We start from the raw sequence: 17,657 nt of genomic DNA, 5'->3' as shown, positions 1-17,657 counted from the left end.
GGCGGCCACTGGTGACGCGGCCACGGCGTAACCAAAACACAAGTGAATCTGAATAAATCCACAGCGCCGTGAGCTCCCATTTCAGCTGCCTTGTTACAGTGGTGGGCTGATGTCTTGCTCACGATGCATCTCCATCTGCTGTGTCTTCACGTGAAGTAGGAGACCCCAGCAGGTGCACCACTTAGCCACAGAGAAGCAGGTCATGTTTCTCTGTGGAGTGAAGCACGTGTGGCAGAAGCATGAGTAGGGCTGACGAAGAGGGTGGAAACCGAGTCTCAGACATGGAAGAGAGACCCCAGCCGTGTGTCCCTTGGTGACCAGACAGAGCGGCCTCCCTTGCCCTTGTCCTTCCTGAGCTGAGGTCGAGGAAATTGCCCGCGTGGGGTGTGAGTCCACTCAAGCCGCTCTCACCGAACACCCGGGCTGGGGCTTAAACAACAGAGATTCTCATTCCACGTCCTGGGGGGCTGGGAGCCCGAGGTGCAGGCGTGCGCAGGGCTGGGGTCTCCCAAGGCTTCTGTCCTGGGCGTGCAGACACCATCCCTCCCTGGGTCCTCACGTGGCCGTCCCTCTGCACATGTCTGTGTCCCGATCTCCTTATGAGGACCCCAGTTACATGGGGTTAGGGTGGCCCTAGTGACCTCTGCACAGACCCGTCTGAGGTCCTGGGGGTGAGGACTTGCACAGGTGACCTGTGAGGGGACACAGCGTGGCTCACACCAGGGCAGATACACAGGGAACCCAGCCATCTGCTGAGGGCCTACGGCTAGGACTCTTGGTGCTCCCATGTGCTGCACGGAGACCCTGGGGGAGACCCCGCAGCTGCTGCTGCAGGGGTTCTGCTCCCGCCTCGCTCACACTGTGCTGTGGCCGCAGTCTCTCCTGTAGCGGACGTCTCTGCGCCCAACAGTAACATTGCTCAGGTGCTTACGTATATCGACCGCCTTAAGGTTGGTGCCGTCATTATGATCGGCGTCTTACAGAAAAGGAAGCCGAAGCACAGACAGGTGAGTAACAGGTCGTGGGGGAGCAACTATGAGCAGGGGACCGGGCACCAAACCGGGGGACGCTGGCAGCCCCAGCCCCCGTGTGTGTCCATGTGCCCGCTGGGTCTGGTGCCTGGGACCATGCAGGCACGGCTCGCTGCGTGGCATACGGCACTGATACACATTTAGACACGTGTTTGGAATGGTCACTTAGTATCATGTGCGCTAAAACAAATAGAACAGCTCACAGCTCTTGAATGCTTACCCTCCGTCACAAAATGTGTTAAGAGCCTTACGTATGTTTCATTCATTTACTACACCCTGCAGGGGACCGGCCATGTTAGTCCCGTTTGGGGAGGAGGACACTGAGGCACGAGAGGCTAAGACGCTCCCCACAAGTTGGGGGGACACGCAGAGCCAGGATGCAGACCCCAGAATCTACCTGCAGAGCTTGAGCTCTTTGCTGCCTCTGTTACAACAAATGAGAAAATTACTCTTTTATGAACAAATGCATAACTTACAATGTCTCTGTTTCCACGGGCAGTTTGAGAACATTATTTTAGTTAACGCACTGCAGTGATTCATCGATGTGGCTCCTGCTGTAATTTTATGTCGGGAGGGGTACCAACCTTGGTTCCGTTTTGAGCAGCGTATGTTACCTTAAAGATAATCCTTATGCCGAGACTTGCAGTGGACATGGACTGAGACTCTTGGTCTTCTCTTGGGACATGGCAGTTTGTGAAACCCCATGGCTCACTTACCCTTCAGAATAACTCGGTTGTGATGATCAGAAAACTTGTGATTTGCTTCTTTCTAGAAAATCACTCTGCACCTCCTGACGTGACCACTTACACCTCAGAACACCCAATACAAGTAGAAAGGCCGCAGGGCTCGACGACATCGCGGACGGCACCCAAGTACGGCAACGCGGAGCTCATGGAGACGGGCGACGGTAGGTCTCCTGGGGTCACGGTGACTCCTTTGTAAACCCCATCCCTGCAACCCGCCCTTCCATGCGCAGGGGCGGAGGTTTCCTGTGGGTACACAGTGGACTGTGATCTGTCACGTAGTTCCCATGGAAGGTGGCATGGACACAAGAAATGCAAAGTATCTCCACATGTTTCCATGTCGGAAAAAACATCAGTGTGGTGGGAATTTAGTCTTGAGAAGAAGCAGATGTTTTATAAGATTTTGATGTGCTTGCTACTTGTTAACAAATGTTGGTTCAGCAATTAAGAAATTAGCGTGGAAGTGTTAAGACCGTGAGTGGTTGGCAGAAGGGCAGCGTGAAGTTAAATGTAAAACAGAACAATCGGCAGGTACGGGCTAGTGTGGTGCTTTAGACTGCGGAAGATGTGACTTTCGTGAAGATGGTCAGCATGGCCGTGCTGTGCCGTCCATCCCACCGGGCACGTGTCCCTCATCACGGTCCGCGAGCCGCCCCTGTTTGCAGCATGACTGCTCTGCCTGGAAGACGTGGTTGTCCGCGTGTCTGAGCACCTTTCCGCGGAATGAGACGTGTCTGCAGAGGACACACTTCTCCCCCTTGAGGATGTCAGCACCCTGGCGCTCCTTGTAGTCATTAACTTGGGTTGTTCATGCCTTTTTCAACAATCATGTCATTTACTCAGTTCTCAAAATGATGTCATTCGTTGTTATAAATAAGAGCTATATTGTTATAAAATGGAATTTGTACACAGGAATAGATGCTACAGGCTCGTATTCTGTGTTATGCAAAAAACTGAATTTAGAGTGCATTTAAATTGTGCTCCGGGATGCATTGTCTAAACATGCACTCATGGGTGGGACTGAAAGACACGTAGGAGGGCGCTGGGTACCCGTGAGGAGAGAGGACGGACCTCGAGTGCCCGCACTTTTGTCAGGAGGTGCAGGGACAGCACCTGACAGGGGCCTGCCGTCCCCCTGAATTTGACGTGTCTGGCAGACTGCTCTGGCCCCACAGGGGAGCGCCGGTGGTCTCAGGCCTCGGGGCCTCGGGGCCTCGGGGAGGGTCTCCCTGCTGCATGGGGTCTCTGACCCCCGTTGGAGCAGGGACCTGAGTCTGTGAATGAAGAGGGACAGACCTGTTTCAGGAACGGGAGGTGGGACGGGGCCAGCCTGAGTCTGACACCCCTCCCACCACCACGAAGGATGACGGATAGAGTGGTCATGGAGCGTCGTTCCTGGGGCCCCTGCAGCCCCCGGGGCCTGCTGTCCTCCCAGGGGCAAGCTCTCGCAGTGTGGGGTGTCCTGGGTGGCACTCGAGGTGGGGCCCCGGCACCAGCGTCACAGTCGCTTGGTCCGCGGGTGAGGTGCTGACCGTCCCTTCATCAGGCCATCCGTGGTTCTGTCTTCCAGGGGTGCCCGTAAGTAGCCGGGTGTCGGCGAAAATCCAACAGCTTGTCAACACCCTCAAGCGACCGAAGCGGCCGCCGTTACGGGAGTTCTTTGTCGATGACTTTGAAGAACTGCTGGAAGGTGACGGGCCCTTTGCCACCCCGTTCTCCCCGTGTCCGCGTGACCCCACAGACCGTCGTGGCGGGCCCCGTTAAGATCAGCAGTCTCGACATTCCCCGGAAGACAGGACTCTTATCTGGAGACTGTGGGCCCTGTTCCCCGCCCGCAGACAGGCCGAGTGCAGGCGGGCCGGGTAGACCCCCAGGGCACACGTGTGCGGGGCCCTCGCACACTGGGATGTCGCCCCGTGAGCCGGGCCTCCGTCAGGCCGCACAGCGAGATGTGGCTCCCGGCCACGCGCTCTCTCTGAGGAACGCGGACTGGGTGTGTGGGCGTGTGGCTGGCTCCTTCTCCTGCCCTCTGTACACGTTCACGAGCCTTTGAACATAAAGTCAAGACAAAGTCATGCTTGCCACGTCCAACCCAGACCCTTTGTACCACAAGTAAGACACAGCCGAATGTCTAGCCAGCAGGTGGAGAGTGTCAGTCACGAACGGGGAGGGGGAGAAGCCTTCTGCAGTTGCTCACCTCAGCAGAAGAGTCGTAATGCAATTTATCATTGCTTTATGGGGCACTTATTTTTGTTTTACTCTAGAAAACGTGCTCTGTGCTAGTTATTCAGAGTATGCGTTGCAAATTCACATTTACATGTCAGTGTTTAAGGCAATACGGTTTAGCAGGATTTGAGCTCTGGAGTCCAGAATCACGAGTGTTGATCAATAATTAATATTTTAAACAGAGCCTTTGCTATTCCCGACTCCAAGCGTGTTAAAATACCCAGTGCCTGCGTCCGTTTACAGATGCACTCAGGTCTCCCTCTGTTCACCATCCCAGTATTGTCTTGGACAGCATAAGAATTCAGTGCTTCCTCTCTATCCCTGAGGCCAGTATGTGCATCCTGGCTCTGATTCTAGAAAAGCGTGCATGCATGCTTTCTGTCCACTAGTAAATTGGTGTCAGTGTCCTACTCTCTTTAAAAAGAAGAAAAAAGGTGATTGCGCTGATAGGGATGTTCTTTTCTTGAAAACTCTTTGTGTTTGAATACGCGTAGTTCAACAACCAGATCCGAACCAGCCCAAGCCAGAGGGAGCACAGATGTTGGCCATGCGCGGGGAGCAGCTGGGAGTGGTCACCAACTGGCCCCCGTCCCTGGAAGCCGCGTTGCAGCGATGGGGGACCATCTCCCCGAAGGCCCCGTGCTTGACCACGATGGACACGAACGGGAAGCCCCTGTACATCCTCACTTACGGTAATTCTCTGCGCTTCCTTCACTGTCCTCTGGGCCCAGCGGCCACTTTCAGGCCGGCTGACCCCTTGCACCCCCTTCCACGTCCAGCACACACACAAATGGGACTCTGGAAGGAAATGTTTTAGGAAAGTATTTAGTTTGAATATGGAAAGTTATTACTTGCTAAATGTTTCCTGAGTAAAAGCCAGAGATGGGTACAAGAAATCAGTGGGTCACAACCCTAACGAGATGTTGGATTTTACGTCTGGGAATGTGTCTGATATTCTCAAAAGTCGTGCCTTCAGGAATGATGGGCAGTTAAAGAATTCGTGTCTAAACCCTGTGACATGGACCCCTCGGAAAAGACCATGTCTTTCCAAAGTGATTATGCAAAAAAGCAAGAGAAACAGGCTTTTCTGTAGTTCTTCATTCAGCACAATTACTGGAATCTCTACACTTCTGGAAATAGTCGACTGTCCCTGGGCAAGGGGCCGTGGAGAAAGCACATTGTCAGGTTGGTTTGCAAAGAAACCCGCTGGTAACTAAAAGACCAAAACGGCTCGTGTTGCATCTGCCTGTGTGAGATGAGATGACCTTTGTCTAGATCTCAGTTTTGTTTTTGTAACCGGAGCATGCTCGTACCGGCAGTAGGAACGACACGGATTTCTGCCTTGGCAGAGTCCAGCTCAAGAAGCAGATGTTACATTAAATGATGCAGAGCCAGCCTTTCGGGTGCTGGGCCCCGGGCAGTACCAGCCCAGACTGAGTCATTACCCCGCGCCTCCCCGGCAGAGATGGGTTGTGAGGTTCAGGAGCATGCATCTCATAGCTTCATCATTTTAGGGCATGTTTGGGTAGTTCTTTTTTTTAAGATTTTATTTATTTATTTGAGGGAAAGGGAGAGAGCACAAGCAGGGGGAGCGGCAGAGGGAGAGGGAGAAGCAGGCCCCCTGTTGAGCAGGGAGCCCGATGCGGGGCTCGATCCCAGGACCCTGGGATCATGACCTGAGCCGAAGTCAGACGCCAACCGACTGAGCCACCCAGGTGCCCCACTTTGGGGTAATTCTAAGTGGATAAAGAGCATTTCACCCAGGATGAGGCATAAGCTTGATTTTTTCATTATACTCTTTGGAGATAGGTTTTATTCAGTGAAGTAGATGAAGATTTCCTTTGTGACCCTCATCCCTTGCCAGATGCAGCCTGGGAGCTGGTGTGTAGTTGGGGTAGCTGCTTCTTATCTGAATCCTCCGCAGGCTCGCCTGCCACATACGGGGACTCTCGGACCCGCCTGTACGCACACACAGCGGCACTCACCTGTCAGCCCACGAGCGTTCAGTGGGGTGTGGCTCGGTGCCACAGCAGGTCATCAAAGATGAGACATGATTCCCCAGGTTGAGATCTAGATCAGAAGGACAGCCCTCGACTGAGGGAGCGCTGACTTTCCCTTCTTGCAAGGTTACTAGGAACCGAAGTGTAAGATGCAGACCGAAAGTTATCTGTGAAAATTTGGGACATGTTGTCTACACCCAGGCATCACAACTCCTGCATTTAAATCATCTATATTTTATTGCATTTTACTCTTCTAGATTAGGCATATGCTCTGGGTCAACCTTGGTTTTTACTTGTTAAAGGAATGTAAGAAAGCAATGCATTTCCAAAAAGCAGATAATAGTTTATCAGGCTGTAAAAGGGAAGTGTTGGCTAATATAAGAAAAAGTGTGGAAAAGTGCTTTATATATATTTCAGTGCTTTATAGAAACACTGAAATAGATGAACCTATAATGATTGGGTGTTGCTGCAAAGACGCAGAGAGAAGTTCACTGAATAAGATTATTCTAATACCACGTAGCTCCAGACGATTTTCAGTATTGCAGTTCACCATCAGCTCTCAAGTTCAGCTTCCTGCACAGCCCCGGGTAGCAGAACTCCCAGATGAGAAACTTGGGATCTTTGACAGGAAATACACATGGTGGGTGAAGGTTGTCAACAACCCTGTAGAAACATCTTCTGTTCTCCATTTACCAATATAAATAATATGCACACTGAGGAGAACCAGGGCATTTCATCATCTTCAATTAATAAAAATAAATCATGCTAAGGAACTCCTTTCCTTCCATCATGATTCTCTGCTTCGTCCCGTTCTCGACGAGATACCTGCAAGTTCATTCTGCTTTGCTGCAGTATGCTTTTACTACCAGGCAGCCTCCCCCCTCCCCACCCCTCCCTCCCTCTTTTTTCTTCCTTCTTCCTTCCTTTTATGATCTATGACTTGGCTTTTGCTCCAGATCTTTTGGAACATTTAGATGCTTGAGCTCCAACAGCACTGGGGAGCCTTTCTCTGTCTTTTTGTGTTTTGCGTTGTTGGTGATGAGTTTCTCGGACTGTCTCTGCAGTGTGTAGGCGTCCTAGCTGCTGGTCGGCGTGTGAGGTCTGACAACCCTTCCTCACCCACCTGCCACCGTCGTCAGAACTACACTCTTCTTACAGGTGGATGCTCCTCACAGAAATCCAACTGAAATTAAATATGTAATAAGACAGTGTGTACGTCCTGTCCACATCTCTCTTCTTTTCTGTATGCACACAACTATCTTAGGGTCTCAGTATCTGTTTTCCCAGTTCAACTTGCCAAAATCTGTTGGAACTTCATGTCCAATTCCCATGTTTCAAATAGACAACACAGTATGTTTTTTAACTAGTGTTTACCACAGTCACCATCCTATACGTTACACCTCATGACTTATTTTATAACTGGAGGTTTGTACCTTTGCCCCCCTTCACCCATTTCTCCCTCCCGTCCCCCACCTCTGGAAGAGCCCATCTGTTCTCTGTGTCTATGAGCTTGGTTTCTAGAGTCTACAAATAAGTGAGATCATAAGGTATTTGTTTTTCTCTGTCTTACCTCTTTCACTTAGCATAATGCCTTCAAGTCCATCCGTGGTCTCACACATGGAGAGATTTCATTCCTTATTATGGCTGAGTAGTATTCCATTGTATACATATACCACATGCCCTTTATCCACCCACCCCTTGATGGACACTTGGGTTGCTTCCATATCTTGGCTAGTGTAAATAATGCTGCAGTGAACAGGGGGTGCAGATATCTTTTTAAGTTAGTGTTTTTATTTGCTTTGGATAAATACCTAGAAGTGGGATTGCTAGATCACAGGGTACTTCTATTTTTAAGTTCTTGAGGAACCTCCATACTGTTTTCCAGAGTGGCTGCACCAGTTTGCATTCCCACCGACAGTGCACGAGGTTCCCCTTTCCCCACATCTTCACCTGCATTTGTTATCTCTTGTCTTTTTGATACCAGCCGTTCTGACAGGTGTGAGGTGGTCTCTCAGTGATTTTGATATAATCTGCCTGATGATAAGTGATGTTGAGCATCTCTTCATATGCCTCTTGGCCATCTGGATGCCTTCTTTGTAAAAATGTCTATTCAGTCCCTCTGCCCATTTTAAATCAGATTGTTTTTTTGCTATTGAGTTGTAGGAGTTCTTTATATATTTTAGATATTAAACCCTTATTGGACAAATAATTTGCAAATATCTGTAATTTGCTTTTTCATTGTCCTGATTGTTTCCTCTGCTGTGCAAAAGCTTTTTAGTTTAATGTGGTCCCACTTGCTTATTTTTGCTTTTGGTGTCAGATCCAAAAAAAATCACTAAGACTGATACTGAGTAGCTTAGCATCTGTGTTTTCTTCTAGGAGTTTTATGGTTTCAAGTCTTCAAGTTTTTCATTCATTTTGAGTTAATTTTTATGTATGGTGTAAGATAGTGGTTTAGTTTCCTTCTGGTACATGTGGCCGTCCAGTTTTCCCACTGCCATTTATTTTTATTGAAGGGACTCCTTTTCCCCCATTGTGTATTCTTGCCTCCTTAATTGACCATATAAGAATGGGTTTATTTCTGGGCTCTCTGTTCCACTCATCTGTCTGTTTAATGCCAATACCACACTGTTTTAATTACCTTAGCTTTGTAATATAGTCCAAAATCAAGGAGCCGGGTGCCCCAAGCTTTGCTGTTCCTACTCAAGATTGTTTCGGCTTTTTGGGGTCTTTTGTGGTCCTGTACAAATGTTAAAATTCTTTGTTCTAGTTCTGTGAAAAATGCCATAGGAATTTTGATATCGATGGCACTGAATCTGTAGATTGCTTTGGGTGATATGGACATTTAACAATATTATTTCTCCCAGTCCATGAGCATGGGATATCTTCACATTTATTCCTGTCTTCCTCAACTTCTTTCATCAATGTCATATCATTTTCAGTGTATACAGCTTTCCCCTCCTTGGTTAAAATTATTCCTAGCTATTTTATTCTTTTTGATGCAACTATAAATGTTTTCTTAATTTCTCTGATAGTTCACTGTATACAATTTTTGTATATTGATTTTGCACTCTGCAGCTTTATTCAATTCATTGATTAGGTGTAACAGTTTGGTTGTGGGTTTTTTGGTTTTGTTTGGTTTGGTTTTGGTTTTGGTGGCATCTTTAGGATTTTCTATATATAAAATTATGTAATCCTGGGCACCTAGGTGGCTCAGTTGTTAAGTGTCTGCCTTCAGCTTAAGTCATGATCCCAGGATCCTGGGATTGAGCCCCGCATCAGGCTCCCTGCTTGTCAGGAAGCCTGCTTCTCCCTCTCCCACTCCCCCTGCTTGTGTTCCCTCTCTCGCTGTGTCTCTCTGTGTCAAATAAACAAATAAAATCTTTAAAAAAAATAAAATAAAATTACATAATCCTCAAAGAGAGACAGTTTTACTTTTTCCTTTCCAATATAGATACCTTTTATGTCTTTTTCTTGCCTAATTATTCTGGCTAGGACTTCCAATACTATGTTGAATAAAAGTGGTGAGATTGGGCATCCTTGTCTTGTTCCTGGTTTCAGAGTATATTAGCTGTGGGTTTGTAATATATGGCCTTTATTATACTGAGGTATGTTCCCTCTATATTCACTTTGTTGAGAGTTTCTCATCAAAAAAGATGTTGAATTTTGTTAAATGGTTTTTCTGCATGTATGGACATAGGATTTTTATTCGTTTTGTTAACGTGATGTATCATGTTGATTGATTTGTCAATGTTGGACCATCCATGTGTCCCTGGAATAAATCCCTCTCGATCATGATATGTGATCCTTTTAATGTATTGTTGAATTCGGTTTGCTAGTATTTTGTTGAAGAATTTTGCATCTATACGTATCAAGAATATGGGCCTGGGTTTTTGTTTGTTTGTTTATTTGTTTTTTGGGTTTTTTTTTTTTTCTTTTGTGGTGTCCTTGTTTGGTTTTGGTATCAGGGTAATGCTGCCTTCATAAAATGAGTTTGGAATCGTTCCCTTCTCTCACTTTTTTTTTTTTTTTTTTTTGAAGAGTTTGAGGAGGATAGGTATTAAATCTTTGACTGTTAGAATTCACCAGGAAAGCCATCTGTTTGTGGACTTCTATTTGTAGGGAGGTTTTTAATTACTGATTAAATCTCCTTACTAGTAATCGTTCTATTCAGATTTTATGTTTCCTCATGGTTCATTGTTGGAAGATTATAGGTTTCTGGGATTTATTCATTTCTTCTAGCTTGTCCGGTGTGTTGACATAGAACTGTTCATGGTAGTCTCTTGTGATCCTTTGTATTTCTGTGGTGTCCATTGTAACTTCTCTTTCATTTCTGATTTTGAGTCCACTCTTCTTTTTTCTTGGTGAGTCTAACTAAAGGTTGTCAGTTTTGTTTCTTTTTTCAAAGAACCAGCTCTTGGTTTTGTTGAGCTTTTCTATTGTCTTTCTAGTCTCTATTTCATGTGGCTGTGCTCTGATCTTTGTTATTTCCTTCTTTTAGCTAACTTGGATTTCATTTGTTTTTTTCCTACTTCCTACCAACCTTGAGGTGTAAGGTTAGGTGTAAGGTTGTTTATTGGAGATTTTTCTTGTTTCTTGAGGCACGTCTGTATTGCCAAGTACTTCCATCTTAAATCTACTTTTGCTGCAAATTGTAGGTTTTGGTATGTTGTATTTTCATTTGTCTAAAGGTGTTTTTTTATTTCTTCTTTGATTTCTTTGTTGACCCACTGGTTGCTTAGTAGCATGTTGTTTTATCTCTACATATTTGTGAATTTTCCAGCTTTCTTCTTATAATTGATTTCTAGTTTGTTACCACTATGGGTCAGAAACGATGCTTGATATGATTTCAGTCTTCTTGAATTTATTGAGACTTGTTTTGTGGCCTAATGTGTGATCTGGAGAATGTTCCAGGTGCACTTGAGAATAATGTGCATTCTGTTGCTTATGGATGGAGTGTTCTATATAAATTAAGTCCATCTGGTCTAATGTGTTGTTCAAGGCTACTGTTTCCTTACTGATTTTCTGTCTGGATGATCTATCCATTGATATAAGTGGGGTATTAAAGTTCCCTACTATTATTGTATTGCTGTTAATTTCTCCCTTTAGGGCTATTAATATTTGATTTGTGTATTTAGGTGCTCCTATGTTGGGTATATAAATATTTACAAATGTTATGTCGTCTTAGTGGACTGATCCCTTTATCATTATGTAATTCCCTTCTTTGTCTCTTATTACAGTCTTTGTTATAAATTGTGTTTTGTCTGATATAAGTATTGCTACCCCAGCTTTTTTTTTTTTTCCCATTTGCATGGAATATATTTCTGCATCCTTTCACTTTCATCTCTGTGTCCTTATATCTGAAATTAGTCTCTTGTAGGCAGCATATCGATTGTTCTTGTTTTTTCCCCTTTGATCCACTCTATGTCTTTTGTTTAGAGAATTTAGTCCTTCTACATTTGAAGTAATTACTGATAAGTAGGTACTTATTGCCATTTTGGTAATTGTTTTCTGGTTGTTTTTCAGTAGGGTCTCTCTGTTTCTTTTTTTCTTTTCCTTTGTGATTTGACGACTTTTTTAGTGTTACCCTTAGATTTCTTTCTCTTTATATTTTGTGGATCTGCCAGAGGTGTTTCCTTGGTGGTTTCCATGACACTTACATATAACAACTTATTTTTATAACAGTCTATTTTAAGTTCATAACAACTTATGTTCAAGCACAGTCTAAACCTGTACATTTTTACTCCCCCTGCCCACATTTATGTTCTCACATTTTACATCTTTTTTATCTTGTATATCCCTATTTACTACTTTTGTTCTTTAACCTTTATGCTAACTTTATAGAGTCCGCTACCATTCCTATATATTTACCTTCACTGGTGGGATTTATACGTTTATGTGTTTTCTTGTTACTAATTTAGTGCCCTTTCTTTTCAGCTTGAAGAAGTCCCTTTAATGTTTCTTTTAAGTGCGATTTAGTGGTGATGAAGTCTGTTAGCATTTGCTCGTAGGAAAACACTTTATCTGTCCTTCCGCTCTGAATGATCACTTTCCCAGGAACTTTTCTTGGTGGGAATTTTTTTCTTCCTCCTTTATAAATCAGTGAAGAACCGTTGTTATCTCCTTTCACTTAAATCAACAACTTTCTATTTTTATCCTTGAAAAACATCAAGTATATTTCCAGTATTTTGCCAAAAGTGTGTTGCCCATTTCAAGCTCTTAGTTGTAAACTGGCTTTTGTATGAATGTACGATGGCATCAAAGTTAATATTCCAAACTGAGAATGAAGTTGGAACTTTAACAAAACATAATGGTACTAATCGTTGAGTGTAACTGATTTGTTCATATACAGCGCATTGAGTTTTACAATTACAACAAATTGATTGTAATTGTTTATTTAACGATCATTCCCTGATATTGTTCATATTAAAGAAATTTGAAGGCAAAAATATTTGTGTTTTCTTTAGAAGAAAGAGTCATTTAAGTTCCTTTCATTTCTGGAACTGAGTCATTTCTAATAGCTAGTGACTTTTTTTTAAAAAGATTTATTTATTTATCTTAGAGAGCATGAGTGCACCCGTGAGGGTGAGTCAGGGGAGGGGCAAAGGGAGAGGGAGAGAGATAATCCCAGCTGACTCCCTGCTGAGTGCGGCACCCAACCCAGGGCCCGATCCCATGACCCATGAGATCATGATCTGAGCCAAAATCAAGAGTTGGACGCTTAACCAACTGAGCCATCCAGGTGCCCCTAGCTAGTAACTGTTTTTATGGAAAATACATGATCACCCAACAAAGTACCAAATACTAGTAAGATAGCCAGTCTTGAGGACTGCAATGTTGAGGAGGAGCTAGAGAAGAGGGCAGACGAAACCTTCATATCTGGTAATTATTCTAAGTGCTCAAGAAGAATGCCAAAGCACATAGTGTAATTTTGTGCTTTTTATAAATTGCCTAGGACATAAATGAAACAAACATGTGTTGAACACATGCTATAAACCAGGAATACCCTAGGACTTAGAGAAATCAAGATAAATCATTCTGTGTGTCCCCTAATCGCTAAGGGGGAGACAAGTTGATAAATCTTGTGGTAGATAAATAGTAATAACCCTAATTTGGATTGCTGCAAAATCCAGTGTGAAATAAAACAAATTCAACTTTTTTTTATTCAAAACAAATGTTATAAACAAAAATCTTCTTAATTTAGCTTTTACATTTAAAATAGGAAAAAGATTAAAACAGTGATTTTATTTATGGGAAAGTTAAAGTTGCTCCTAACTGTCGTTATGACACATTAACATAACGTCTCATGCTTTGCCGGCTTCTGAACGCGCCTGGAAGCTCACATCATGAAGGACCTTTATGTGGCTAAGAGCTCATGTTAGATTTCAGAGTCATTTTATTTCGTCTCAGGCTGTGTCCCCGCCTGGTCGCATTGAGGGAGTATCCAGCGCTGGGATGGGGGCAGGGATGGGAAAGTTGTGGGTTCTTCAAAGCTGGCCATTCTTTCTTCCGTGTTTTTTTTAACTTATTTTTATTTTTATTTTTTTTAAGATTTTATTTATTTTTTTGACAGAGAGAGAGAGCACAAGTAGGGGAAGTAGGCAGAGGGAGAAATAGGCTCCCCACGGAGCAGGGAGCCCGACTTGGGGCTCAATCCCAGACCCCAGGATCATGACCTGAGCTGAAGGCAGACGCTTAACCAACTGAGCCACCCAGGTGTCCCTCGTGGTTTTTTTAAACCCTGCTTTTAATCCTGCTTTGTGGTCCTTTTTTTCCTGGAGTTCAAAACTTCAACTCAGAATACTTAGTACCATCTGTAATTTCCAGCATTCCTCTTCAAAAATCCTGAATCTTGGGGAGGGAGGGGGCAGGCTCTACAAAGTGTGTCCTAAGTGTCCTTTGCATTCGTTACAGTCATGTGAGGCAGGACCTACTAACGGAGATGTGTCATTTTGCATAACTCGAAATCAGCAGTAGGCACTCTTGCTGTGATCCCTGCCCTACTTTACTCCCTAGAAACCTTCCCCTATAGCTTCTGCGATGGTAAATTTTCGGTGGCTTTGCTGGGGCTACTTGCATGTGGAGAGTGTTTGTATCAGTACCTTATTCCAGTGTTAAGGCTTCTCGGATTTTATGAATCAGAGTTGCTGGCTCATATTTTCCTTCCCAATTCCAGGGACTCAGGATAACTTGAAGACTTAAAATGAACTAGTACTCTCTCTAGTTTAATGTGCACATTGATACATAACTGAAAATGCACGTGTCCACTTACTTGTGTCTTTGTCATTTCTGTTAATAGGCAAACTGTGGACAAGAAGTATGAAGGTTGCTTACAACATTCTGCATAAATTAGGTACAAAGCAAGAACCGATGGTACGACCTGGAGACCGGGTAAGTGCTCTTTATGTTAATACACCTGCAAATACTCGGTCCTGCACAGCAAAGACACCTGCTGTTGGAAGTCCCAGAGTTCAGTGTCTCCTAATGCTAATACTACTAAATCAGGCTTTGTTACATTAACTGTGGATTAGGATTAATTACACAAGATGTCATTGACCTTCACAACAACTCCTTGAGCTCAGCTGGAGTCCTTCTCATGTGTTACCAATGAAGACACTCAGACTGGCGAGGTAACCAGTAAGTGGCTCAGCCAGCGCTCACGTCCATTCCTGTCAGAGCCCGGAGCCTGTACTCCCAGCCACTGTCCTGTTGTCGCTAAGTTTAAACATACTCGTGTCCTCTACCTGGGCAGGCAGGACAGTGATTGTAAAACTTTGCTTATGTTCATCAGTGAGCCGGACCGTCTCGGCAGCACGCCACTGGTCCCATTCCTTTCCCCGTGTTAGATTTCTGGACAGAGGTTACTGTCTTTTATTGATAAGCAAATTTTTATTCTTACTTGATAAATTACACAGAGTGGATATTAGTATTTCGATTGCAGTGTTATACCCAGAGCAGTTAATAACCTTGTCCAGCTTTATACCCCAATTTAGGTGTGGGGCTGGGCTTAGAACCACGTTTTCTTGCTTGCGAATGTTGCACCTTTTCCCCATTGGCTGTTTTGTACCTTAGACCCCAACACTGATTTATCCTACCTGTGCCCAAAGAACTCTAATTGAATTTCATAAAAATACCAGTGCTGAGCACCAAACCAACAAGAACACAAGCTGCAATGGACTTAAGATACTATAAAGAAATGGGCCCATTATGAGGAATTTTTTGAAAGATTGCCACAGTCCTTGTGTGGTGGACTGCGATTCTTGACACTTGTTTATTGAACAGACTTGACCTCTGGCTTTTAAATGTCAGTTATAGGTCTTGCCACTTCCTGATCGTAAAGCTTACTACAAAGCAAGTCACCAACACGGTGCAGTACTGACGTAAAGACAGACGTGCAGATGGTGGAGAAGAGCTCCCAGAGAGAAACCCTCGCGTGTGTGGGGGAATGGTTCTCATTAAGGGCGCTAGGACGTGAAACAGGGAAAGGACAGTCTCTTCAACGAATGGTGCTGGGAAACTGGGCACCCACAAGCAGAAGGAGAAAGTGGAACCTTTGTACCATCGAGTAAAAAATTAACTCACAATGGATCAAAGACCTAAGAGCAAAAACTATAAAACTCTTAGAATAAATCATGGGGGAAAGCTTAATCACACAGAATTTGGCAGTCATTTCTTAGATGACACTGAAAACACAGGCAACAAAAATGAAAACATAAATTGGATAGTATCAGAATAACTCCTGTGTGCCACAGGATGGGAGAAAACGTTTCTACAAATCCTGTATCTGGTAAGAGATTAGCATCCAGAATATGTAAACAAAACTCCTACAATTCAGCAACAACCAAAAAAAAAAAGAGGTGAAGCAATGGGCAGAGAACTTGAATAGACATTTCCCCCAGAGAAGCGTTGCAGGTGGCCAGCAAGCACCTGAAAAGAAGCTCCGCGTGCCTGCTCATTCGGGGACAAGTACGTTAAAACCCCGGTGATTCAGCACGTCCCTTACAGTGGCAAGAATGAAGAAATTGGAACCTCAGCGCTGCCGGTAGGAAGGTCCCCTGGTGCAGCCACTGGGAAACAGTACGGTGGTGCCCTTGGAAATTAACTGCGGAATCACCCCTTGATCCAACGATTTCCCTTCCCTTCCAGAAGAATTGAAAGCAGGGGCTTGAACAGATATTTTACACTAGCATTCAGAGCAGGGTTATTCACAAAACCAGAAGGGGGAAGTAACTCAAGTGTCCGCGGACAGATGAACGGAGAAACAGAATGTGATGTACACACACAGGAATATCAAGCAGTCTTAAAAAGAAAATAAATTCTGGCACACATTAACCCGTGGGTGGGCCTTGAGGGTTTTATGCTATGTGAAATGAGGCAGCCACAAAGAACAGATATAGGAGGTGCTTAGGGCAGTTAACATCCTGGAGACAGAAGCGAGGTGGCTGTCAGGGGAGGGGGAGGGGCCGGGGGAGGGGGGTGCTGGGGGTTGAGGGGAGGGGCCGGGGGAGCTGAAGGAGGGGCTGGGGGGCTGGAGGCTTCAGTTGAGGAAGATGAGAATTCTGGGGCTGGTTCTGGATGGTGAGGGCTGCACAGCAGGGCGGATATCCTTAATGCCCCCGTGCACTTGGAAATAGTCGAGACGCTCAGCTTTATGTAGATTTACCACAATAAAAAGTCCTGTGTAATGTGATATCTCCCTTAGCTCTGATTTGGTGGATAGTCTTAGTCTCTTAGTGCAGTGACTTTGTTAAAAGTTCTTGTGTAGCGTGGCTCCAGACTCTTGAAGTTCCTTGACAATAACAAGGACAAAGTAAAGCACCTCTGTTCAGCTAAGATGTTAGGAGGAATTTGGGGGGCACAGTTTTGATAGAATAAACTGTGTAAGGAGGTTTTTTGGCAAAGGCTGATTTGAACTGTGTGAGGGGAACTACTTTTCTAAATTATCTTAAACAGTATTCATGTGCTTAGCATCTGGCACGTGCATATAGGTACTTTTATTAAATATACGTGACGATAGTAGTCAATTGATCGTAACCTTCTATTGCAATAAACAGAATTTTTTACTCTCTTTCAAAATGACTTTTGAATAAAACATGATTTTCCCCAGAATAATAGCATATTCAGTCTTTGACATAAAACTTTACAGACATTTTTCACATGGGTGACCTTATTAACGTAGTTTGGGGAATTACCTTGGGCTTTTAAAAGGCATTTATAGGGGCGCCTGGGTGGCTCAGTCGTTAAGCGTCTGCCTTCGGCTCAGGTCATGGTCCCAGGGTCCTGGGATCGAGTCCCTGTATCGGGCTCCCTGCTCGGCGGGAAGCCTGCTTCTCCCTCTCCCACTCCCCCTGCTTGTGTTCCCTCTCTCACTGTGTCTCTCTCTGTCAAATAAATAAAATCTTAAAAATAAAAAAATAAAATAAAAGGCATTTATATTCCTAAGCTGAATAGGGTTTTGAGAAGTGTAGTGGAAGCTTTGGAAGATACAAAGATGCATCCCGTATGAAGCCTGCCCGCAGGGAGCTTGCGGTATTAAAAAGTATATAGACACATTATTGATAATTAGCTTTTCTATAAATTGCAAAGTGATAAAGGTCCCCAAAAGAGGTGGTAAGAGTTGGAGACGGACTGTCTGGGAAGGGGAGAGAGCGAGCTTT

The 17,657-nt window shown here is 44.7% G+C and overlaps 1 protein-coding gene across 1 annotated transcript in view; it reads left to right on the top strand.

Annotated features, from left to right (window-relative positions):
- Positions 1-17,657, top strand: part of DIP2C (disco interacting protein 2 homolog C) — a 203,268-nt gene that overhangs the window by 67,162 nt on the left and 118,449 nt on the right. Inside the window, exons 7-10 of the mRNA XM_032425522.1 lie at positions 1,804-1,938; positions 3,345-3,464; positions 4,495-4,692; positions 14,300-14,391. Of these exons, the coding sequence (XP_032281413.1) occupies positions 1,804-1,938; positions 3,345-3,464; positions 4,495-4,692; positions 14,300-14,391 (545 nt within the window). The remainder of the gene's footprint in view (positions 1-1,803; positions 1,939-3,344; positions 3,465-4,494; positions 4,693-14,299; positions 14,392-17,657) is intronic.

The sequence above is a fragment of the Phoca vitulina genome, unplaced genomic scaffold (assembly GCF_004348235.1).
Source record: "Phoca vitulina isolate PV1807 unplaced genomic scaffold, GSC_HSeal_1.0 scaffold33, whole genome shotgun sequence".
In the NCBI taxonomy this organism is placed as follows: domain Eukaryota; kingdom Metazoa; phylum Chordata; class Mammalia; order Carnivora; family Phocidae; genus Phoca; species Phoca vitulina.
This window is presented reverse-complemented; position numbering and strand designations above follow the sequence as displayed.